The following is a 13,228-nucleotide window of genomic DNA, read 5'->3' as shown; positions in this document are numbered from 1 at the left end:
TTGGTCCTACCGTATTGTACAATTCTTCTAGTCTGGAGATGGTGAGAAAACGGTGCATGCTTACTCCATTCTCTATGAGTAATTTCACAAAATCCACTCTGTCCAGAACTAGGGCATCCAACATGGCTTGTTCCAGAGAACCCACCTGCAAATCAAGTTACTGAGTTAGTCTGCCCTGGGCTCGAAGGACGCAGCTCTTTGGAGTTTACCTGAACAGCTTCAAGGTGGGTGTCTTTGACATCTAGTAACTCTTAAGTACATTGAAGAAGATGCTAGCGGGGTTAGCACAATAGTACATCAGGGAGGGCATTGCCTTGCCTTGCACGTGGCCAACCCAGGTTCAATCCTCTTGGAATCCCATATGGTTCCCTGAGAACTGCCAAGAGCAATTCCTCCGTGTAAAGTCAGGAGTATCACCAAGTGTAATACTCATCAAACCCTCCTAACCACACCCCTGCCCAAAATAAAAAAATCCCAACTAAAACAGAAAAACAAACAAACAAACAAACAACATCCCGACAATCAACAAACAAAACAAAGCCTCCCAGAAGTTGTTAGCAAGATGTTTCCATCTCCCCTTTGGGGACCACCACCATATCTTCTACACTGTAGGATTTGTTTTTGCACATAAAAATAAAGGATGGCTACTTCTAAAAGCTCTTTCCTCCCTGAATCTCTCCTTAGGTCCTGTACCTGAAACACTACGATGGTTTAAAAGACTTTTCGTCTCCCAAACTTTAGCAACACCAGGGACGCACTAAAATGAGTGGCATTCTGCTTTCCTTTCATCTTCTTTGATTTTGAAATAGGTCTCTGGCTGATTAAGAAAAGGGATGGAAGCACGCAGACCCAAGGACCTAAGTGAGTGTTGTGTTTCTGTGTAGAATTGGTGGTGAAGAAGGTGAAAATATCACTTACCAAAAAAAAAAAAAAATAGAATAGCCTCCTTTTCTGGATTTTTCACTGGCTAGAATCTTTATTTAATCCCCCACAAAAGGTTCGTAGTGTCCAGATGCCTTAAGAAAATTTTTTCACACTAGCAATCCACCCATTGGCAATAAATGAAGACAGGAACTCAATCCTAGGCAGAAGCTTGCTCCAGGCAGCGAAAGGGGGAAAGTTAAGACCTGTGCATGGAGGGATTATTCTTTGGCATATTTCAGCCACAGAAACACAGGCTGCCTTTGCCTCCTGAGGACGTGCATGCATGTACAACCCAAAGGCCAATTTTCCAAGTTTTTTATTTTTGGTGGAGTCAATTGAGGGAAACAATCCAAGAACAGTTATATAAAAAGCCTTTGTTCCCTCTCTGGTGTTCTCGGGAGTAGCGAGGACCTGCACTAGGACCAGGATCCAGATGGCACCTGCATGAGCAAAACTGCTAATTCTGCACGCTGGGGGAACCATGCAGAGACTTGCTGCGACATGGGGTGCCATTGCTGGGAAACCACAGTCTCTTCCTTTGTCTTCCTAAAGGACAACAAGAAATGCGTTCTACTCCTCACTGAATTGCAGTTCATATCGATTTGCTTTTCTCTTTATGGAGGCTTAAAAAAAAAGTGTTGAAATTGGAAAATAGCTATGCAAGGCCACTGATGGGCATGTTTGGAACGTTTGCATCTGCGCTGACTTGTGGGTTGTCAAGGCTACCAGCAGATGGCAGTGTTTTCTTAAGCAGAGAAAGACTTGTCTACCAAAGGACCGTTAATCTCCTAAGGAGAAATCAAAGGTTCTCCCAGCCGCGCTCTCCGCAATTCCTTAAGTGAATATCCTCGCCCAAGCAGGCGGGCTTTTCAGGGATGATGATGTATACTCTACCGGCCATTGTTGCCCATAAATAAAGATCTGGCTGCGGGCGATGTCCACTCTGTTCCAGGCTAAAGCTAAGCTCAGTTGGTCTGGGGCTGAGGCATTGGCACCTGTGTGCAGAGAAGTAGGAGAGAGAAAACAACCGTCAGTGCCAAGACCCACTCTCCCACTCAGCTCCCCTTCCCCAAAGTCCATGCTGCTCGACAGCAGGAAGTCTCCACCTCGCCTGTTAGCAAGATAAGTTGTAATTGTGAGCACTGTCGTACACCTGAATGCAGAATATTTAGATTATTCAGTAGCATCCCTGGGTTCAAACCAGCAGATGTCAAGAGTTACAAGCAAAACTGTCTCCAGACACTGTCGAATGGCGGGGGAGGTGGCAGGAGGGAGCCCAAAGCAGTCACTTGCCCATGACTATTTCACCATCTTGCTGGTTCAAGTGTAGCCCATGAACCGGGAACGTTATCTGGGAACTAGTTAGAAATGCAAAACCTTAGGCCCCAGCCCAGGCCTTCAAAATAACAATCTGCATTTTCACAGGTTTTCAGATAATTTTGCAAGCACTGGAGGGACTGAGAACTATGGCTCTGCGACACATGTTAGTTCTAATAGATAATCACAGCATCCTAGACTTCCCCATATACTGCACCATGTATATTGCATTGTATCTCTTGAGGGGCTGGTGCCCTCAGGGACTAATTTGTGGGGGTCCACGTAGGAAACAAGCCCTGAGTCACTTATTTGTCTTTCTCTCAAAGTACCTTCTGAACTCTTTTTTTCAAGAAAAGCAAAGCTAGCTGCTTTAGTCTTGCTAGTCAAAGTATGGTCAATGGGCCACCAATGGTTCCTGGGTCTTTATATCTGGACTAGTCATGTTCTGTTATTTAAAACTAAAAGAAGGGTTGGAGGGTTACTGGGATCATTGGTGGTAGAGAGTGGGCACTGGTGGAGGGATGGGTACTTGATCATTGTATAACTGAAACCCAAGCATGAAAGTTTGTAAGTCTACAACTGCAACTCATGGTGTTTCACTAATAAAAATTTTAAAAAAAGAAAAAAAAAGAAAACTAAATGAATAAGCATTAGTTTAAATGAATACGTTTGTTGCAGGCCATAAGGGGCTGGGGGTAGGCCCTGGTAATGTATGTGGAGAAAACAGTATCTGAAACCTAAACCAGCCTGTAGACATGGAGGTCTTTGAGATAAAAAAAAAAAGCCCCATCAGGAGTCTGGAAAACCAGTGAGACGCAGAATTTCAGGCACTAGCTTGGGTGGATCTTCGAGAAGAGAGGAGCCGGGAATGCACAGACCAAGGCTCTGATCATAATTTAAGAACAGACCACCAGAAGTTCAATGCTTTTCTCCAGGGATATCCTGGATATCTGATAACAAACTTCAGCAGAGAAAGAGACTGCAAGAAGGACTTGAAGGAGCTTCACAGAAAACTTCAAAGCTCTTTCTTTGTGACAATACTTGAACAAGCCTCACTTCTGGCAGAAAACTCCAGACCAAGGAAACCTGAGAAAAATCCACATAAAAGCTAATCTTAAAGGCCACTCTGGACTCTCTCTTTGGAGAAGCCTTCTCATTCTCTCTCTTGAGTGCATCACTATCTCTCTCTTTCTCTCTCCTCTCTTTCCTCAAAATCCTTTAAATAAATCTTTTTTTTACTTCACTGCTTGTCTATTTTTGAAATTATTTTCTGTGAGAAGGATAACGACCTGGAAACCCTGGGTAAGGCCTAGGATTGGCCTTTTTTTTTTTTCTTTTCAGGTCACACCTGGCGATGCTCAGGGGTCACTCCTGGCTCCGCACTCAGGAATTACTCCTGGCGGTGCTCAGGGGACCATATGAGATGCTGGGAATCAAACCCGGGTCGGCCGCGTGCAAGGCAAATGCCCTAACCGCTATGCTATCGCTCCAGCCCCTAGGACTCACTTTCTTCTCATGCAAAGAGCAGTTCCTCTCTCCAGCTGGAGTTCACAGCTCCCTAAGAAATCAGGTGATGAGGATTAACCACGTGCCGAGAAGATCAAGTGGACATCAAATGTGGCTTGAGGGCCATGTAGTAGGACTGGCGGGGACTCTGATCCATGCCACGTGCAGGCTCATTTGCAGACTTCAGTCCTAGCCCTCCCAGTTCCGGGGTGGCAGAGATTGATCAGAAGAATGAGACCCTCTCTCTCTTCCGCCTCATGTAAGCCACCCTTGGCGGTCCCACGGACTTCACATCTGTGAAGGGTTTCATCAAGGACTCTCAGCAGTCCTAAATTTCCCAGGAACTTCCCTGAGCGACAGAGGTGGGTAGAGGTGGAAGGGGTAGATTCTTCCCCCCTTTCTCCTCCTCCCTTCTAGGGCATCCAGGGAGCCCTTCCCCTTCCCTGGTGAGGGTCCAGCCCACTAATAGCAATACACTAATTAAAGGTTTTTGGGAGAGTGAGCAGGTATTGCCTAGCACCCAGCTGACCTAGGCTTGATTTCTCTCTCTCTCTCTCTCTCTCTCTCTCTCTCTCTCTCTCTCTCTTTCCTTTGACCATACCCAGTTTTGTTCTGTGCTCAGAGACCACTACTTGTGGTGCTCCGGGGCCATGTGCTTTTCCAGGGATTGAATCAAGTAAACTACAAACAAGGCAAATGACACCTGCTGTACTATTGCTCCAGTCCCCTTTTTACCCCTTTTTAGTTTTTTTTTGGACCAAATACATATGTGGACCACATACATGTTTTAGGAGTACAAACATATGTTTGGACCACATACATATGTGGGTTTTAGGCCACATAGTGCGTGGAGACTCCTCCAGGCTCAGAGTCTTGGTTTGTTTGGCCATCCAACGGTGAGAACTGAGCTGGGATCTACTGCATGCAAGGCAAAGTTGCTGTACCTCCTGCCTGGTTTCTCCAGTTCCAATATGAGAGGAAGAGGAAGTGTATTTATATGTGAAAAGGGCTTTTGCAATTTCTCAGCCCCCTTGGTGTCCTGAGCAAGAGACAGCCCTAAACTCTTGCCTAGTACCTACTGCTGATGTCCTGCCAGCACAGGGAAAGGGGTAGAGATGGCTCTGTTATCTGGCTCAGGTGTTTGGAACAGCTCACCTGTGCTAGAAAGCACTTTCACATGTTATTTTAGGAAGTGTTTGAAATAATACTCAGATTTGGCTTTCACTGTGTCCATTTGGCAGATGAAGACATGAGGTCAAGAGAGACTGGACTCAGCACCTCCTAGCTTATTAAGTGAATAAGCACTTATCTATCAGGCCAGAGGTGAATAGCACACCCGGAGAGCTCCTCCTTCAGTGCTGCCCTTGACAGGGTGGAGGAAGTTGGCTAGCAAGTCCTGAACTGCCCACTCTGCAGGGCTATTGCAGCAGGGGACACCAGAAACCAAAAGTTGTTATAGTTCTGCTGGCAATGAAGCTCTCTCAGCAATTCCTAAATATGTCTGCACTTTTGAGTCTTCAAGGGGGAAGCTTTTGAAAAGTCCTGAGGACCATGGGGCCAGAGGGATAGTACAGTGGTAGGGTGTCTGTCTAACATACGGCTGCCCCAGGTTTGATCCCTGGCATCCCATATGGTTCCCTGAACATTGCCAGGAGTACTTCCTGAGTGTTCCCTGAGTATCACCAAAAGCCCAAACAAACAAAAAACATCTTACTCCACACCTGACATCATTCTACCATTTTTGTTTTGTTTTGTTTTTGCTTTTTGGTCACACATGGCGATGCACAGGGGTGCATACTCCTGACTCTGCACTCAGGAATAACTCCTGGCGGTGCTCAGGGGACCATCTGGGATGCTGGGAATTGAACCTGGGTCGGCCACGTGCAAGACAAGTACCTTACCCACTGTGCTATCGCTCCAGCTCCATCATTCTACCTTTTTTTTTTTTAAAGTTCTCCACATCTCTCTAATGTGCAACTGAGTTAGGGAGCCACTGTAGTGGGCACATTCCTTTGCAACCCTTACTGTCTTCTCTCAGGCCTCTGAGATACTGACTTTAGATGGGCAAGTGTCCTCTCAGCAGTTGCTTCTTAAAACTGAGCATGCAGAGCTACAGAGACGGTACAGAGGGTTAGGTGTTTGCCCTGCACCTGGCCAACCTGAGTTCAATCCCTGGCACCCCAGATGGTCCCCCAAGCAATGGTAGGAGCGATCCTTGAAGGCAGGGCCAGGAGTAAGCCCTAAGCACTGCTGGGTGTACCCCCAAACAAAAAAATAAGTAAATGAGTAATTTAAAAAAAATAAAGCTGAGCATGTCTACAAATTACTTGAAAAGATTTTCAAGATACATTTTTTTTCTTGACCTGCCTTCCAGAGATTCTGATTCAACAGAGCTGGGATAGAATCTGAGTTTATTGTGTTGCGAATGTGCTCCTGACCTGGGCTTCCCTTCTGAAGCACAGAATCCTTGACAGCTGCCATATTCCACCTCCGTCATCAGTTTAAGGACATTTGCAATACAGGTACTCACTGACAGATGGAGTCAATCTAAACCACATCCTCGTAGTAAATTGAATCCTGTTTGGAATGGTGAATTCTAATTCAGTTGACTAAGGATTCCTTCCATTAAGGATATAATTGCTTCTGTCTTTAGATGACAATGGGTACTACACACTGACATAAACAAATGATACCTAGAAGGTGTCAAAAAGACCCAGCAATACCACTCCTGGGAATATATCCCAGAGAAGCAAAAAAAGTATAGTCGAAGTGACATCTGCAATTGTTTGTTCATTGCAGCACTCTTTACAATAGCCAGAATCTGGAAAAAACCTGAGTGTCTGAGAACAGATGACTGGTTAAAGAAATTTTGGTACACTTACACAGTGGAGTACTATGTAGCTGTCAGAAAAGACAAAGTCATGAAATTTACATACAAGTGGTACTACATGGAAAGTATCATGTTAAGCGAAATGAGTCAGAAAGAGCGGGGTAGACACAGAAAGATTGCATTCATCTGGGGAACATAAAGCAACAAAATGGGAGACTAACACCCAGGAGTGGCTGAGATTAGTACCAGGAATTTTGCTCCATGACTTGGAGGCCAGCCACACGTGCTAGGGGAAAAGGAAGCTCAGATAGAGAAGGGAGCACCAAGTAAAGGGTGTTGGGAGGATCCTCCCAGGGTGGGAGAAGCATGCTGAAAGTAGACTATAGACCAAACATGACTGCCACTCAATGCCTCTCTTGCAAAACACAGGACCCAAAAGAAGAGAGAGAACAAGGGGGAATGCCTTGCCACAGAGGCACGTGGTGGGATGAGGGGGGATGGGGGGTGGGAGGGATGCTGGGACCCGTGGTAGTGGAGGATGGGTGCTGATGGAGGGATGGGTACTTGATCATTGTATAACTGAAACCGAAGCACAAAAATTTGTAAGTCTACAACTGTACCTCATGGTGTTTCACTAATAAAAAATAAATAAAGTACTATAATTTTGAAAAAAAAAAAAGGTGTCAAAAAGAACCATAGGGGGCTGGAGCAATAGCACAGCGGGTAGGGCGTTTGCCTTGCACACGGCCAACCCGGGATCAATTCCCAGCATCCCATATAGTCCCCTGAGCACCACCAGTGGTGATTCCTGAGTGCAGAGCCAGGAGTGACCCCTGTGCATCGCCAGATGTGACCCAAAAAGCAAAAAAAAAAAAAAAAAAAAAAAAAAAGAACCATAATCATTTTAAAGGAGGGGAAAAAACCACGAAGCTCATTGGAGTTGCATTTGTAAAAATGCAATGGCAGCACTGTGGACTTTATTACTCTATGGGCTACTGCTGTAATACCGTAATTATTCTCTTGGCCATTTGTATACCACAAATTGGTATGTCACCGAAGTCAGTGGTGGCAGCACGAGCCTGAACAAGAACACTTAGCAGGAAGCAGTCATGGAGGTCAACAGTAGCTACAGGGCCTGAATGTAATTAGGTGAGTTCAAATAAAGCAAGAAGCCAATAAGGTTTGGCTTTTGGAAAATTGAAAACACATCACTCAAGAATGGTGTTAGGCAACAGTTTCGATCAGTGGTTCTCAAGGAGGGTGACAGTCACAGCTTAGCACTGGAATTGTCATACTCTGAGAGATCCCTTGGTTCTACATAGGATGACGGGTCACTTTTCCCAAGTGTGCCTACACACTGGAATTGCCTGGAGAGTTTAAAATGTACACTGCCTGGGACTTCCTTTCCTCTGAGATTCTGGTTTAATTGGTTCTGGGCATTGCAGCTTTTAAAAGCTCCCCAAAGTGATTCTAATGTGAAAACCAGATGAAGAACCTCTAGATAATACATTAATTCGTTCACTAGTTCATTTGCATATTCATTTAAGAACTCAAAGATATTAATTTCATGCTTTCTCACATGAAAGACATTAGGACAGAATGAGGAACAGAATGATAGAATAGACTTCTTTATCTTAAGCAATTCTATTGAAGTGTCACTGTCACTGTCACTGTCCTCCCGTTGTTCAATGATTTGCTCGAGCGGGCCCAGTAACACTGTGAGACTTGTTGTAACTGTGTTTGGCATATCGAACACGCCACGGGGAGCTTACCAGAGTCTGCCATGCAGGTGAGATACTCTCGGTAGCTTGCCAGGCTCTCCGAGAGGGGCAGAGGAATCGAACTGAGGTCGGCCAGGTTGGCTGCATGCAAGGCAAACGCCCTACCCGCTGTGCTATCGCTCCAGCCATGTAGAGATACCATTCCATGCAATGACTCGGAATTGTTAGAGAATACATTTTTGTTGTTTTAAGTTCCAAAATTTGAGATAATTTGTTACAATGACAATTAAAAAAATCAATGCAGAACTACTTAAATAACATTTGAGAGAAACAGATCATCAACAAAAGATCAGAGCTAGAAAAAGCAAGATTTCTTCTTTTAACAACTCTTGCAGTGTAGACTAGGTTTCTCAAACTTGAACGAACATGTAATTCATTAGAAGATCTTATTTAAACAGAGATTCTGACTCAGTTCTGGGATGGGGATTCTAATTTTAAATTTCTAGATGACTCTCCTTAGTTTTGTACTGACTGAGGCAATGATAAAATTAGTATTATTATATTCTTATAATCTTAGAATGTAACATTACATTTTTAATAGTTCACTCTGTGCTGTTAGATGGGATTATATTTCAATTATTAATATCTGTGTTGTGAGTCTTTTATAATTTTCATTACAATAGGTGAAATCCACAGATTCTTTAATGTCTATCAACTTGACCTTCATCCTTCTTCCTCTCAAATTATTTTTATGACATTAAAAATTTCTACATTGTTATGGCAAATAACATATACATTTATTTCTGTTATTTAAATGCCTATTACAAATTTTAGTCTTGATTCTATTAGATTCTGGTATCAGTGCTTAGAATTAATGCATGATTATCCACAGTAGAACCAACTATCTCTAGATTGATAGGTTGAATTCTTCTCCAGTAATATATATATATTTTTTTGCTTTTTGGGTCACATCCGGCGATGCACAGGGATTACTCCTGGCTCTGCACTCAGGAGTTACTCCTGGCGGTGCTCAGGGGACCATAAGGGATGCTGGGAATTGAACCTGTGTTGGCCATGTTGGCTGCGTGCAAGGCAAATGCCCTACCCGCTGTGCTATCTCTCCAGCCCTTCTCCAGTAATATTTTAAAGAATTAATGAGAACAATTCTTCGAGAGCTCAAGGATATTTTATATGCTTTTAAAGCAGTCTTTGCTGAGTAGCATTGGTTAAATATAAAGTCTGTTGCTCTTTTATCTCCAGGCAATGAATATGTGCATTCCTACTAGAGTTTTCACCTCTATAATAGACGTAATGAAGGAACTGGCAGAGGAACCCAGTTGTGCGAGACCTGGGGCGTAGATCTCCAAGCCTGCTTGGATTATCTTATTATCTAGTTCTTACTCTGGAGAACCTGGCAGGCTACCAGAAACTATCCTGCCCACACGGCAGAGTCTGGCAAACTCCCCGTGGCGTATTAAATAGGCCAAAAACCAGTAACAATGATGGGTCTCATTCTCCTGACCCTGAAAGAGCCTCGAATATGGCACTTTCTAAAATCTCAGGGCTAGGACAAAGGAGACGTTACTGGTGCCTGCTCGAGGAAATCGATGAACGACAGGATGGCAGTGATACAATGATACAGTGAATAGACGTAACCATTTTGTCTGGTGACCCTCAGTATTACTTATTTTCTTTTAATTGTCAATAGTACAGTGGTAGGGTGTCTGTCTAACATACGGCTGGCCCAGGTTTGATCCCTGGCATCCCATATGGTTCCCTGAACATTGCCAGGAGTACTTCCTGAGTGTTCCCTGAGTATCACCAAAAGCCAAAACAAACAAAAAAATCTTAGTCCACACCTGACATCATTCTACCATTTTTGTTTTGTTTTGTTTTTGCTTTTTGGTCACACATGGCGATGCACAGGGGTGCATACTCCTGACTCTGCACTCAGGAATAACTCCTGGCGGTGCTCAGGGGACCATCTGGGATGCTGGGAATTGAACCTGGGTCGGCCACGTGCAAGACAAATACCTTACCCACTGTGCTATCGCTCCAGCTCCATCATTCTACCTTTTTTTTTTTTTTTAAGTTCTCCACATCTCTCTAATGTGCAACTGAGTTAGGGAGCCACTGTAGTGGGCACATTCCTTTGCAACCCTTACTGTCTTCTCTCAGGCCTCTGAGATACTGACTTTAGATGGGCAAGTGTCCTCTCAGCAGTTCGCCCTCTCCTCTCTGGAAAGAAAGATGGCGGCCACATGGGAGCCTTGTGGACAGCAGGTATGAGCCGGGAGTGTGGGGGCGACTAAAACCTCATGGGAAGGGGGGCGTTTCGCTCCGCCCTTCACGCCCTACCGAGGCCACCGGTTGCCCCCCGCGAGCGGCTCTCCAGCACGGCCACGACTCCAGAACACAGAAACCAATTTCTTAACTATCTGACTTTCAGTAGAAATACTTCCAGGGTCAATAGGTAAAATAGCAGAAATCCAAAACCAACATTTAATTCTTGAACCCAGCTGTAGAAAGCAAATCACTTCACAATGCTTTTTCAGCATGTCTGATTTGGGGGGGGGTAAACTCTAAATAATAGTGGTGAATCTTTTATTGAAACAATGAATCTAATCAAAGCAGATAGAGTGTTAACTAGAATTCATCTGCCCCACAGGGACTGGGAGGGGTGGGGGTGGGGTTTTATTGGGGTTCTTCATGGTAAAAAATAAGTATTGGTAAAGGGAAATGTGTTTGATATTTGCATGACTGAGACATAAACCTGAAAGCTTTGTAACCTTTCCCACAGTGATTCAATAAAAAAAAAAAAAAGAAAAAAAATAATACTTAAAAACTTAAAAACCAGTGGTTTTCTAACTGTGAATTAACACTAGTTCCACTGGATTAGGTTTGGTTTCAGTTTTGGCTTTTGGGCCACACCTAGATATGCTCGGGGTGACGCCTGTCTCTGCATTTAGGGGTCACCCCAGGGGACAATCTGGGGTGCCAGGGATAGAATCCAGGTTGGTTGCGTGTCGGACAAGAGCTCTGCCTGCTGTTCTATCTCTCCAGCCCCTGATCTATATAGTGTTCAGAAATTTTTATTGAGATAATATTAGTTTTGATGACTATATGTTTTAAGGATATTAATTTTAATAACAATTTTATTTCAAAATTATAAGTAAAGGTAAAGGCCCTCCCGTTGATCGTCAATTTGCTCGAGCGGGCCCAGTAACGTCTCCATTGGAGACTTTGTTGTTACTGTGTCTGGCATATCGAATACTCTCGGTAGCTTGCCGGGCTCTCCGAGAGGGGCGGAGGAATCGAACTCGGGTCGGCCATGTTGGCCGCTTGTAAGGCGAACGCCCTACCCGCTGTGCTATTGCTCCAGCCCCTTCAAAATGGAATAGGAGCTTGCTCCGTCCATTCCACGCATCGACCTGGTATTGCAGTACCTCCAGGAACGGTGCACCCCCTCGGGGGGCTGGAGCGATAGCACAGCGGGTAGGGCGTTCGCCTTACAAGCGGCCAACATGGCCGACCCGAGTTCGATTCCTCCGCCCCTCTCGGAGAGCCCGGCAAGCTACCGAGAGTATTCGGTATGCCAGACACAGTAACAACAAAGTCTCCAATGGAGACGTTACTGGGCCCGCTTGAGCAAATCGATGATCAACGGGAGGGCCTTTACCTTTTCAAAATTATATGATTGTATAAAAAACATTTGTTCTGATCCATTATTTTTGTTTTCTTTTTTGAAAACATCAGTTATTTTTCTATTGGAACTTTATTTTCTATATTTTAGAAATATAATTTATTTTTAAATCTAACTAAATATTTTCATTTTATTCTACTTTTGTACACTTTTCTGATTACAAACCATTTGCATTCTGCACTAGATTTCCCACATTGCACATCTGGTCTTGCTTGTACCAGTCTTGGTTCCGTTTTACTTTTTGACAAGCTGATCCCATCTCTACATTACTGTTGAGTACTACACATTTTTTTTTTAATCTTCTCTGGATGCCTGGTCTATTCTTACCTGAAGGTTGGTACTTTATCTTTGATGTATTTCTTCACAGATAAATGATTCATTGAGATTTTTAAAAATTTAAGTTAATAGTGAAATATTTATCCAAAATATTCATCTGTTACCCAGAAATATTTTTTATTATAAGTACTACCCTTCAGTGAATACATTTTTGCTCTTTTTTCATTTATTCTTAAATATACCTGCATGCTGATATTTTTTAAAAAATTATTTATCAGTCAGTTAGTAATCAAAAGCTTAGCACTCCAGGTGAGTTATTTACAACATAAAGCTCTCTTCCCAGCTACCACAAACTCCTTCCTTCAGATAGGCGTTAACAAGGCGTTAACCTATTAGTAAGGTCCTATTAGTAAGGCAGACCCTGGCAAGCTACCCATGATGTACTCGATATGCCAAAAACAGTAACAATGATGACCCTCATTCCCCTGACCCCGAAAGAGCCGCCAATACGCCATGGGGCTACGTTAGCATGCGACAGGAACGAATGGAGGCGTTATTGGCGCCTGCTCGAGGAAATCGATGAACAACAGGATGATAGTGACAGTGACAGTGATTATAAGGTCCATGAGGTTATCCTGCCTCCAACTCTTGTTCCCTACACGTGCTGCTCCAGACAAAGGAGAACTTTGCACTTTAGGGTGTTTTGTTTTGTTTTCTTTTGTTTTTTTTTGTTTTGTTAGTGAAACACCATGAGGTACAGCTGTAGACTTACAAGTTGTTGTGCTTGGGTTTCAGTTATACAATGATCGAGTACCCATTCCACCACCAGTGCCCATTCTCCACCCCCACCAATCCCAGTATCCCTCCCACCCTCACCCATCCCCCATCCCACCCTGCCTCTGTGGCAGGGCACTCCCTTTTGTTCTCTCTCTCCTTTTGGGTGCTGTGGTC

At 44.0% G+C, this 13,228-nt stretch overlaps 1 protein-coding gene across 5 annotated transcripts in view; it reads right to left on the bottom strand.

Moving 5' to 3' along the window:
• The window catches only part of TRPM3 (transient receptor potential cation channel subfamily M member 3), a 997,482-nt gene that overhangs the window by 149,230 nt on the left and 835,024 nt on the right, over window positions 1–13,228 (bottom strand). For all 5 annotated transcript variants that reach the window (XM_056118728.1, XM_056118724.1, XM_056118725.1 and 2 more), the window contains 2 exons: window positions 1,819–1,919; window positions 11–145 (listed from right to left, as the gene is read on the bottom strand). In XM_056118728.1, the coding sequence (XP_055974703.1) occupies window positions 11–145; window positions 1,819–1,919 (236 nt within the window). The remainder of the gene's footprint in view (window positions 1–10; window positions 146–1,818; window positions 1,920–13,228) is intronic.

Source organism: Sorex fumeus, unplaced genomic scaffold, assembly GCF_029834395.1.
Source record: "Sorex fumeus unplaced genomic scaffold, SorFum_2.1 ptg000038l, whole genome shotgun sequence".
NCBI classification, from domain to species: Eukaryota; Metazoa; Chordata; class Mammalia; order Eulipotyphla; family Soricidae; genus Sorex; species Sorex fumeus.
Note: the sequence above shows the minus strand (reverse complement) of the source record. Positions and strands in the feature narration are given on the sequence as shown.